A 12,801-nucleotide genomic window follows, 5' to 3' on the forward strand; every position below is an offset into this window, starting at 1 on the left:
TTTTCGTGCGGTCTGGGTGGACCGAGAGGTGTGCACCCTGATCCATTCGGTTGATAGGTAGAGTCGCTGTCTTGTATTTTCTTCCATTTAGAAAAGACATTTATCATTTATCTACAGGATAGGTCATAAATATATGATCGGTAGGACCCCATCGACGATTACGGTAAATGGGAGCCCCGACTCCTCACTGCATGACTGTGACATGGACGAATTTAAGTGGCGGCCGAGCATGTACCCTGCCGCTCCATTCAGAATTTATATGGCAGAGGAAAACAGTCAAGATGAATACTCACTGCTAGTGAATGATGGGGGTCCCAGTGATTTATCACTTATCCTGTAGCTATATAATGTATGTCTTTTTCTGGGGGAAACCCTTTAAAGAGGACCTGGCAGCTCTCTTGAGATTATGTTTTAGCAAATATTTCTATTCTAGAGCATTTTACTTGGAACTCTATATTGCCCAGTTCCTCTGTTATTCCTGCTAGAAACTTATGAATAACAAGACCACTGGGTGTCGCTATATTCGGACACTGTCCAATTAGTGCTTCTGGTGTCAAACTGTGTAGGGGCACGTTCCTTTTACAAGAGAAAGAAAAGCACCCATGAGTCACCTGTAATTAGTTTGATCTGTTGGGCTTTTGTCCCATATGTAAGGTATACACATGACATATACATTAATTGGATGCCATACCATAGGGTAAAAAAATAAAGAAAATTTTATTTTTAGTTTTAATGTAAAAAAATATCCATTAACACAAGATTTTTATTTTTTATTTTTTTTCTGGATCCTGCAGGATTTACGCTTTTGCATCTTTTTCCGAGCGTATATGTTAAATATAAGGAAAAAAATTTAATAAACCTCTTAGTAAAAGCCGACAGGTTTGCATAAGCAATACTAAAAAGAGTGCAGGGACACGATCTCCTTTTGTGGGTAGTTAAATTACCAGCATGAAGTGCTACATAGCCAGAAGTGGTTCCGAGCTATAATAGCTGCTCGCTAGGGATGAGAAGAGCCAGACCTATTGGAGCAGCTTCCATTTTATAAGGGTTGATTTTCATGAAATTACACATTTAAAAGATAGGGGATAACTGTTAGTTTATTGGGGGTTGACCCCAATCATGAGAATGGGGGATTCGTATCCCCTACTTGACTGCCGTTCTGGTGAAGAATGCACACCAACACACTATTCATCTCCATGGGACTGCCGGACAAAGCCAAGCACAGCGCTCTGCTATCTTCGGCAGTCCCACAGACTTTGAATGGAGCTGTAATTTCTGCACTCCATTAAAATGTGGGGCACGGTTCTCCTGTTCTCATCATTGATGGGGGGGTCCCAGCAGTTTGACCACTATCAATCTAACAGTTATTCCCTATCTATATATGGAATAGTTTGTTGTAACAAGTATTCCCCTCTCCTGTTTCGAAATGTTCTAAGTATTTTTTAGAATGTAATGATTTTAGGCTGGTATAGGCATAAAGACACGACTACTTGAATAATGAAGCAGAGTGTCTTTCAATAAGCTCAACCACTGACAGTTTCTCAATGACTGCTAGTCTTAAAATATTTGATTGTGTGGATGTCTCATGAGCTACTGGAAAGGTGTCACAGATCTCCCTCACACATGGCCCCAGTGCTGTCTAGTCATCAGGTCATGTATGCCTGAATTATTCGAACTACTTAATACAGAAATTAAAGTGAAGCGGTCATTACAACATTCTGGAGCCCCTAGGGGTTCATTTGCATATACGGTAATACAAAGGCTTATTTCTCTGAATTGGGACCACATCAAAGTGTGATCAAGTGCTGATCACTGCATAGGGGGCTCCCTTTCTAAACCCATCGGCTCCTCGCAATGCAATGGATGGTTGCTGTGGCGGCCCAAGTCCTTATAAAAGGCCCAGTTACAATGCATTACAATACAGTATGTACTATAAAGCATTGTAAAAGGATCAGACCCTGAAAAGTTGAAGTCCCCTAGTGAGACCAAAAAATCTGCCCTCCAAAAACCATATGGCGCTCCTTCCTTTCTGAGCTCTGCTGTGTGCCCATACAGTAGTTTACAATCATATATCGGGTGTTTATCTAAACTGAAAAATCATGGTAATAAATATTAAGGTTTGTTTTGCTTCTAACCCTTGCCACATTACTGGGAAAAATGGATAAAAATGGAGAATAGGCACACAAAAAAAAAATTTTTTTTTTACATTTCACCTCCATTTTGCTTTAATCCCTTTCAAACACCTAAAGGGATAATAAAGTTTGTAAAATCATTCTTAAATACTTTAAGCAATGTAGTTTATAAAATGTGGTCATTTGTGAGTGGATTCAATTAGGTAAGCCCCAAAAGCTAACTTCAGAATTGAATTGGATATGTTCTTGAAACTAGGGATCGACCGATTATCGGATTTACCGATATTATCGGCCGATATTCAGGATTTTGAACGCCATCGGTATCGGCATTTATTTTGCCGATATTCCGATAGCGTATGGGGAACACAGATCGCGCTGCTGTCAGCGCTCTCCGTGTTCCCCTTAGCAGCACAGGGGAGAAGGAAGCAGTGTCTCCTCCCCCTGTGCTGCTGCTGCTGCTGCTGCCGCCGCCGCCAATGAAAGGACAGGGGACAGGAGGAGGGGAGGAGCTATGGCCACTGCGCCACCAATGAAGCTTAATCTCTCATTTATTCATATACAGGAGGCGGGAGCTGCAGGATCACATAGCCGGCTCCCGACCTCTATGAGCGGTAGCTGCGATCTGCGGTAGTTAACCCCTCAGGTGCCACGGATCGCAGCTACTGCTCATAGAGGTCGGGAGCTCATAGAGGTATGTGATTCTGCAGCCAGCTCCCGCCTCCTGTATATGAATAAATGAGAGATGGGGTTGTCCAAGTTATATTTATTGATGACCTATCCCCAGGATAGGTCATCAATATCAGATCGGAGGGGGTCCGACACCCGGCACCCCCTCCGATCAGCTGTTTGAAGAGGAGACTCGCACGGTGTCAGCGCTGCCTCCTCTTCACCGTTTACCTTCTAGCCATTGCATCTGCAGTGGTGAGCAGGTGTAATTACACCCCAGCCGTCCCATTCATTTCAATAGGAAGGCTTGGGTGTAATTACACCTGCTCACCACTGCAGATGCAATGGCTAGAAGGTAAACAGTGAAGAGGAGGCAGCGCTGACACCGTGCGAGTCTCCTCTTCAAACAGCTGATTGGAGGGGGTGCCGGGTGTCGGACCCCCTCCGATCTGATATTGATGACCTATCCTGGGGATAGGTCATCAATAAATATAACTTGGACAACCCCTTTAATCTTCATTGGTGGCGCAGTGCGGCCCCCCCCCCCCCCAACCCCAGTATTAGACATTGGTGGCGCAGTGCGCCCCCCCTCCCCCCCCCCAGTATTAAGCATTGGCGGCGCAGTGCGCCTCTCCCCCAAGTATTAAGTATTGGTGGCCAGGACCATGGCAGCCAGGACGCTATTGAAGCCCTGGCTGCCATGGTAAGCTCCATATGCTGCTGTGTGGACAAAGCACAGAGCAGCAGGGAAAGTGTGAGCTCCTATTCACCCTGATAGATCTCTATCAGGGTGAATAGGACAAGGGTTCTAGTCCCTAAGGGGGCTAAAAGTTAGTAAAAAAAAAAAAAAAAGTTACAAAAATAAAAACACCAAAATATTAAGTATAAATGAAAAAGAAAGATTTACAAAAAAAAAAAAACTACACATTAACAATAAACATTAATTTTCAGCAGATTTGTGGGAATTTTTTTAATTTTTTTTCAAAAATAAAAATTCCCAGAATATCGGTATAAATTATCGGCTATCGGCCTGAAAGTTCACAAATTATCGGTATCGGCCCTAAAAAATCTATATCGGTCGATCCCTACTTGAAACTTTTGAAAAATTCCTTCTAAAATTCTAAGACTTCTAACATCCTAACAAAATGATGCCAACAGAAAGTAGACTTGATATTAGACATTTTGTGATGCATCACTTTTCGTCTTAGAAGAGAAATAGAAATTAAAAAAATTGGCAATTTTTCAAAAATTTTTGTACATTTTGGGTAAAAATATATAGGTAAAATGTATTGACTCAAACTTACCACTAAGTACAATGTGTCACAAAAAAAAACAAATCTCAAAATCACTTGGATTAGGCCTTATGTACAGGACCGTAGTTCTGGTCCGCATTCGAGCCACAGTTTTTGCGGCTCGGGTGCAGACCCGTTCACTTCAATAGGGCCGCAAAAGATGCGGACAGCACTCAGTGTGCTGTCGGCATCCTTTGCTCCGTTCTGTGGCCCTGCAAAAAAAATAACATGTCCTATATATTTGCCAGTTTTTGCGGACAAGAATAGGCATTTCTACAAGGGGCCGCCCGTTCCGTAAATTGCGGAAGGCACACGGGAAGCTTCAATTTTTTGCGGATCCGCAACTTGCAGACCGCAAAAAACGGAACGGTCATGTGCATGTAGCCCAAGTAAAAGGGTTCCAAAATTATTACCACACAAGGTGACAAATGTCAGATTTGCAAAACTAGGCTGGGTCCTGAAGGGGTTCAATTGAAGCTCCACCTCTCAGAATATACAATGTGACAAACAGCATCACAGGAGTACAGAGCAGTTATGGTGCACAAAAAACCCTCAAAGTGATAACAAAGGTGTGGACAGGTTGAATTGTTCTAACATGTTTGGGGTGTGTCTCTGCACAGTCTGACATATCCAATCAGTGTGGCCAGTGTCAGCCTGTGCTGGGGCACACCTCCAAATGATAAAACCCAACTGCACCATCATTGCAAACCCCTTGAAATGTATTCTTAACTTCTAGCAGGAATAATGAAGGAAAGGCACAACATAGTCATAAAAATAAATGCTCCAGAATTGTTCTTACATGGGGAAGGCAAGTAGAGACTAAAACAGAAGTGTCAGGAGTGGTGACAGCTCCTTATATCAGCGAACATTCACAGCTTATGTGCATGACTGTACCTGGTTCTTCAGTCACATCCACTTTTGCTACATTTACTTCAAGGACAGAACTTCGTCTTGCAAAATCTTCCCACTCTGGCTTCATCTGCTGGCACGCAGGGCACCATGGAGCAAAGCTGAAATAAAAAAAGAAGAATAAAGCATGTCCTACAGCTTTATATGTGTAGAAATAAAAGGAAAAAGCAAGGGTCAGTCAGCTCTTAGGGATTGGTTTATCCGAAAGATAAGAACAAACTTGAGGCTTCAGTGGAGCTAATACTTCACCTCTATTGGTGTCATTACTGCAACATGTATGATCCACTATAAGAGTTTTTGGCGCTTCTTCTTTGGTTCCTATATTCGGCTGGGCTTTTGGGTGTTCGTCAACGTTTGATGCGCCTGCATTGCACCAGCCGGATCTCACTTACTCTACAGCTCTATACACAGACAGTGATCAATCACTCTAGTTTCCCTACTTCACACATACAACCAGGGTTCATTTAATAAGAAATATATTAATTATCTTATCGGCATGTTTTGGGGAATGCAGGAGGAAACCAAACAGACAAACAAACTAAATGTAGATGTTTCCCATGGTCATCTTTGAATGCAGAATTTTATGGCTTCATAGCCTACACCATGCTGTCCATTTTACTAATGCAAAGGTAAAGGTTGTCGTCAAGAAGACGTTTTAACCATTGTCCATGTATCAGAGGTAGACAACCAAGAAAGAATGGCTCCTGCTATGGGTGAACTTGGTCTGAACACGTGTAAGGACTTGTCAATCTTCTTCTACAGAAATGGGGCGGGCCTCATCAGTGGGGACACCTTATAGTTTAATAAGCACTGTATTACACAGCACTTAATTTATACAATTGAGCACAACGTGGCCATGATTTTAGCCGATCGCAGGGGAATCTGAACGCCACTTCCACATCAAGCAGGTTTATTTTGAAAATGGTTAATGTGTTTAGATTCCAATTAATGAGTGAACAAAATAAAAATCAGTTTTTAATTGACAATAATCACTTGTGTTGCCCCCAATGTTTGCACTGCTAGCACAGTACTGGGATGTCTATTGCGCTCCTGTGTATCTTGAGCATCGGAGAAAAGATTCAACAGTATACTATTGCTGAAGCTCAGGGGGGAACTGGCCATAGACCCCTCAGGGAATTTTCTCAGTGGGCTGATGACCATGGGGTAACCCGAGCCCCCCTTACTGCCGCTGGTTGGGTACATATTACTAGGGTCACTAAAGGGGTCATTACTAGAGGACATCCAGGCAACACGCTTAGGGTCCATTCACACAACCATATTTCTGGGCCCGCATCAGTTCTGCAATTTTGCGAAACGTGTGTGGACCCATTCATTTCAACGGGGCCACAAAAGATGCGGACAACACACCGTAATTCCGTTCCGCGGCCCGGCAAAAAAGAAAGGGCATGTCCTATTCTTGTCCACGGACAAGAAGAGGCATTGCTGTCAGAGTTGGCCGCGTGCGTTATGCAAAAATGCCTCATCTACTTGTGTTGCCCTGCCATCTGACAATTGTGATCCACTTACAACATTGGGGCAACTTTAAGTTCCCAATCTGCCCCTGTTGAAGCTGGTGTATTGTGGGATACAAGTAGATGAAAGGTAGAAGGGGATGAAGATTTGTTTTCAGGCAGATGATCGGCTGGTGGTAACTGCTGGGACTTCTTGCTGCTGTGAAAGGTAAGCAGAGATGCTTCCCCCAGAATCCGCACTGCTGGGGGGACCACACTGTAAAATACAGGTAAACTAAAAGAAATAGCTGGTCCAGTGACAGAAGTCTACCCTGACCTACGCACAGTCTCTGAACAAGGCCTTACACATCACTACATGGTGAGAAACTGAGGTTAGCACAGGGCGACATAACTGTCCTCACAAGAAGAATATTAACCTATTTAGGACCCTGCCATTTTTCACCTTAAAGGGGTATTCCCATCTCAGACAATGGGGCATATCGCTAGGACCCGCACCTACAATGAGAACGAAGCGGGAAGCACTGTGGCTGGATGATGCCGGATTTCCCGGGGTCCGTCCACCACCAAGCGCTGCTCTAGTAGAAATGAATGGGAGCGCACCGCGCATGCGTGGCCCATGCTCCCATTCATTTCCATGGGGCAGACGGCAATACCTCGGCAATGGCTCGGCTATTTTCAGCGGCCCCATAGAAATGAATGCGCAGTGTGCCCTCCGTTCATTTCCCGGCTCCGTTCTCATTGTAAGTGCGGGTCCCAGTGGTGGGACCCGCACCTATCAGACAATGGGGGCATATCCTAGCGATATGCCCCCATTGTCCGAGATGGGAAAACACCTTTAAGGACCAGGCCATTTTTTGCAAATCTGACATGTGTCACTTTGTGGTGATCACTTTAAAATGCTTTTCCTTATCCAGGCCATTCTGAGACAGTTTTTTCGTTACATATTGTACTTCATGACAGTGGTAAATTTGAATCAAAATATTTCATTTATAAAAAAAATACCAAATTTACCCAAAATTGAGAAAAATTTGCAATTTTCAAAACTTCTATTGCTCTGCTTTTAAAACAGATAAGGATACCTCCAAAAATAGTTATTACTTTACATTCCCTATTTGTCTACTTCATGTTTGGATCATTTTGTAAATTACTTTTTTTTTTTGGGGGGACGTTAGAAGGTTTAGAAGTTTAGAAGCAAATCTTGAAATTTTTAAGAAAATTTCCAAAACTCACTTTAAGAACCAGTTCAGGACTGAAGTCACTTTGTGGGGCTTAGATAATAGAAACCACCCATAAATGGCCCAATTTTAGAAACTACACCACTCAAGGTATTCAAAACAGATTTTACAAACTTTGTTAACCCTTTAGGTGTTCCACAAGAATTAAAGAAAAACATAGATGAAATTTCAGAATTTTTAATTGTAATCCATTTTTTTCCAGTAACAAAGCAAGGGTTAACAGCCAAACAAAACTCAATATTTATTACCCTGATTCTGTAGTTCACAGAAACACCCCATATGTGGTCGTAAACCACTGTATGGGCACATGGCAGGGAACAGAAGGAAAGGAACGCCATATGATTTTTGTAAGGCAGATTTCACTGGGATAATTTTAAGTTGCTATGCACCCCTAGAGTAGAAACTCCAAATAAGTGACCCGATTTTGGAAACTACGGGATAGGGTGGCAGTTTTGTTGGTACTATTTTAGGGTACGTATGGTTTTTATTTTTTGTTATTTACAATGTTATTTACAATTTTATTTACATCTGACAGGTTAGATCATATGCTATTTTTATAAAGCAGCTTGTTACGGACGCGACAATATCAAATATGGATTTTCAGTTTTATATAATAAAGCATTTTTTGAAAAAGATTTTTTAATGTCTCCATATTCTGAAAGCCACAGTTTATTTTTATTTTTTGGGCGACTGTTATTTAGGGGCTCATCTTTTTCGGTATGAGATGACGGTTTGATTAGTACTATTTTAGGGTGCATATGACTTTTTGATCGCTTTGTATTACACTTTTTGTGATGTAAGGTAACAAAAAAAATGGCTTGTTTGACAAAGTTTTTGTTTATTTTTTATGGTGTTCACCTGAGGGGTTAGGTCATGTCATATTTTAATAGACCTGGTTGTTACGGACATGGCGATACCTAATATGTCTACTATTTTAATTTTCTTCACTTTGACACAATAAAAGCATTTTAAAAAAAAAAATAAAATCATGTTTTAGTGTCTCCATATTCACATTTTTTATTTTTTTATTTCCCGATTGTTTTATGAAGGGGCTCATTTTTTTTTAGGATGAGGTGACGGTTTGATTGGTACTATTTTGGGTAGCATACGCCTTTTTGATGGCTTGGTGTTGCAGTTTTTGTGATGTAAGGTGACAAAAAAAAAATGATGGTTTTAGAACAGTTTCTATTTTCTTATTTCTACGGCGTTCAGGTGAGGGGGTGGATCTCGTGATATTTTTGTAGAGCCAGTCGTTACGGATGCAGCAATACCAAATATGTCTGGTTTTCATTTTTTTTCTATAATTTTAGGTGTTTTATTTTGGGAATTTTTTTATTTTTTTTACTTGAAACTATTTTTTTTATTATGAAAAACACACTTTTTTTATTTTTACTTTTGTCCCAACTCTGGGACTTCAACTTCTGGGGGTCTGATCCCCTCTGCAATGCATTACAATACAACCTGTATTGTAATGTATTGGATGTCAGCTTTTATGCTGGATCTCACAGGCTTCCGTAGAAGGCAAGCCCCGATGCATGCATTCTGTGCCATCGGGTCCCCGATGGGGAAGTGGAGGGCACCCGTACCCTCCGTGAACCCTCTGCTGTGGTCAGCCTTGACCGCGGCAAACAAGGGGCTAACACGCCGGCATCGGTGTTTTTTTTACCAATGCCGGCATATGCAGCAGGGGCCCGGCTGTCAGTGACTGCCAGATCCGTGTCGCTGATCTGGCGTGTGCAGCTCCTGCACCCACCCGATCAGCCCACCGTTCATGTACGGCATTGGTCCTTAAGTCACGTCCGCCAGCGCTGCACATGTACGGCGAGGGTCCTCCACGGGTTAAAAGGGTTTTCCAGGAGTTTGACATTGATGACATCTCCTCAGGATAGGTCATCAATATCAGATCAGTGGGGTCCGACACCCAGCACCCCTTCCCATCAGCTGTTTGAACGCTATGGCCTCTTCCAAAGCCACGGACATCATGTTTAGCGTTCACATTGGCCTAGGTGCAGCTCAAGTAAATGCGTCTGAGCTGCAATACCAAGCAAAGCCACTATACCAGTGATGGCGAACTTCTTGAGGCCGAGTGCCCAAACTGCAACCCAAAACCCACTTACTTATCACAAAGTGCCAACACAGTATTTTAACCTGAATAGCAATATAGAATATCTTCCATGTACTTTATCATTTAGCTACAGTAGCCTGCCTGCATTCAATCCAGCGGTACGCCAAATGCTCCGGCAGCCCGCTCAAAGCGACCAATAACAAACTTCTGTAAGTAGCTTTGTAATTGGTTGTTTCAGGCAGTAGCAGCTTCGCTGCGCTGCCTGGGCCGCTCACAAAGTTCCCTGCGCTGATCAATGGCAGGAAAAGTCTAAGGCGTATTGCCCTGGGTTCAACACCGCTGTGCTATGCAATGTACGGCGCTGTGCTTGGCATGCTGCAAGTAAGCACCAACGGTCAACGGAGCACCGCAGAAGTGCTGGGAGTCGGACCCCCACCCATACGATACTGATGACCTACCCTTAGGATAAGTCATAAATATTGAACTCCTGGAAAACCACTTTAAAAGTACAGGCAATTACTGTAGTATGTAATCTCCAATAGTCCTAAATATAGTAAAGTAGCTAAAAGGCCATACAAAGTCATACAAGTACATATCATACAGCAAAATAGCACATCCTGACGTAAGATCAATATTTAACGCTACAAAGCTAACTTGGTCAGGGCGTATTACATTTCTGGCCATAGAATTGTGACAAGACTATTGATAGATAAGGCAGCTGTCACATCTGTGATAAGCAACACACCCGCGCTCACACACAAGTTCTGTCTGTGACCTTAAAGGGGTTGTCTCAAAATGAAATGCTCATTTACTCACGCTAAATGGAACAAGTTATCTATTGGAGTACTTATTTTTTTTAAATGCTCCAGTGTGTAGAAATGACGGCTATATACTTGCCACGGCGCTCCCTGCTCAGAGCATACATGTAACATGTCCACTGCTCGTGAGTAGAAGTCAATTCTAGTGATTCTGACCTGTACAAATGTCATAATCGCTCCACTGTACACGAGGATCCTGGTGGTTATTGAGCAAGTGTGATCACCAGCACTGGTTACATTAGGTGGACATGAAGAGACATAACAAAAAAAACAGCAGGGGGCGCCATAACATGTATATAACGGCAATATTTAGACACATAAGAAAACAGACGAGGACTCTTTAGAGACAGTTTCTGTAACTCCAAAAGAGGTGAATGGAGAGAGCCCTGAACATCCCCATTGTCTTGGCAGCCAGAATATGGAGCTCCATATTTTGGAGATAGATATAGGTCCAAGAGGATAAATAGGAATTTAACCGGTTCCCGAAACCCTTACAAATATATAGGTTGGTGGTCGGGAGTGCAGCGGGCGCCATAACCGATGGGTGTCTGCTGTTCTAAATGTATGCAAATGACAATAAGCCGATCGCACACATTTATCCACTCAGATGTCATGGTCAAATGTGACCACGGTATCTGTGACGATAAAAGCCGGGAGCGTGTGCTCTCTGCCATGCTCTGGCTTCCCTTAGCGAGGATCAGGGAGCTGGATGGTGTATGCGGCAGCCTCTGTTCTCCTAAGTGATAGCACAGTAAACCCGCGGTCACGTTGGCAATTAGAGGACCACAGATCACTACAATGTAGTGCGTTCTGCTCAGACGAGCAGTGGTCAGTCCAGGGAATGCAGCAGTCACGCAGAGCGCGCTTCATGGACTGCGCTCTACCATCTGAAAGTAGTCTAATAAGCCTGCATTTCACACATACGACCCAAACAAAAATGTTAATAATTCTGAAGAGTTCATAGATGTAAGTTTACTTCTCCGTGTCACCAAGATAAATACCAATCTGTCCACGGAGCCACATTAAATCCATCCCATCCTGACAAATCTCGACATTAACTCGGGTAGTATTAGGTTTTATAGAAAAGACTGAACACGTCTGGAACCAGCCTAACAGCTTTACTGCCAGAAACCTATAGCGTTCATTCATCTGAAAAATGAATGCAATCACAATAAGGCAATCCATGCCAATAGAAACCACTCATCTTCTACTTTTTTTGCCATTGGCCTACTACCGTAATGCTTATTTTAGTCCTTTAAAACTAAAAGAACAAGAGTAACCTAAGGCATGCCATCTGCAGGACACTGTGCCAAGCCATGCCGAAGTTAATGCTCTTTATGTAACGCTGACAAACAAGCCCCGTCTGCCCAAACCGCATCTCTGGATTCTAGATATTACCCTAGTAATAACTGTATTAGAAAAATAAAAACATTTCTATCATTTCCATCATATTAGATATCCATCTTAATGCAGAGAATTCCCATACACACAGAGATTATGCTACATATACAACTGGTAAGTACTGCTGCATAAATGCCATCAATGTTGCTGCTACTACTGAAAGTGTTATAGACAGATACTGTATGAGAGCAGGATCTCCTTTTCTGTGTGTGTGCTGTGTATGAGAGACATCATAGCAGCTAGCATCTAACCTGTAGGTCAAGAAAACCTGAGCTGGAGCCTGCAGAGGGCAAATCTGTTGAAAAATGCACACTGCAAGTCATGTAATGTCAGACATAGAATTGGGGGTCTTCTTACTGTACATCAGCAAATGGTAGACAGTAAATGAGTGCCAATCGAAGATGTACTGTACAAGACAATCAGTGCGTGCTTGGCCTTTCACGCGTAAAAATCTATTATTTTTACAATTATTTATCCTCCATTCACTTGACATATTGCTGCCAGGGTGATGTGCTGCTGACTAACAACAGTTTTAAGTGCCACGTCAAAGATGCAATAGACAGTACCTTTACAATGGGCAATTATCCTGAATCAGTATTCACAGGAACCTTTAATTCACATAATTGACCCAATCCTTAACCAATGTAAAAAGTGCCCTTAGTACCCTGCTGTATCTGGGCCTTAGGAGTACATTGAACCTGTCATTAAAGGAGTATTTTTCCAAGACTTCGATATAGATGACCTACTGTATCCTTAAGACAGATCATGGCACCTTCCCTGATCAGCCAGAAGCAGTGGACGGACGCCTACC

At 42.6% G+C, this 12,801-nt stretch overlaps 1 protein-coding gene across 1 annotated transcript in view; it reads right to left on the reverse strand.

Annotated features, from left to right (window-relative positions):
* The window catches only part of TMX4 (thioredoxin related transmembrane protein 4), an 89,308-nt gene that overhangs the window by 45,943 nt on the left and 30,564 nt on the right, over window positions 1-12,801 (reverse strand). Inside the window, exon 2 of the mRNA XM_044290559.1 lies at window positions 4,985-5,100. Coding sequence (XP_044146494.1) covers window positions 4,985-5,100 — 116 coding nt within the window. The remainder of the gene's footprint in view (window positions 1-4,984; window positions 5,101-12,801) is intronic.

Source organism: Bufo gargarizans, chromosome 4 (assembly GCF_014858855.1).
Source record: "Bufo gargarizans isolate SCDJY-AF-19 chromosome 4, ASM1485885v1, whole genome shotgun sequence".
NCBI classification, from domain to species: Eukaryota; Metazoa; Chordata; class Amphibia; order Anura; family Bufonidae; genus Bufo; species Bufo gargarizans.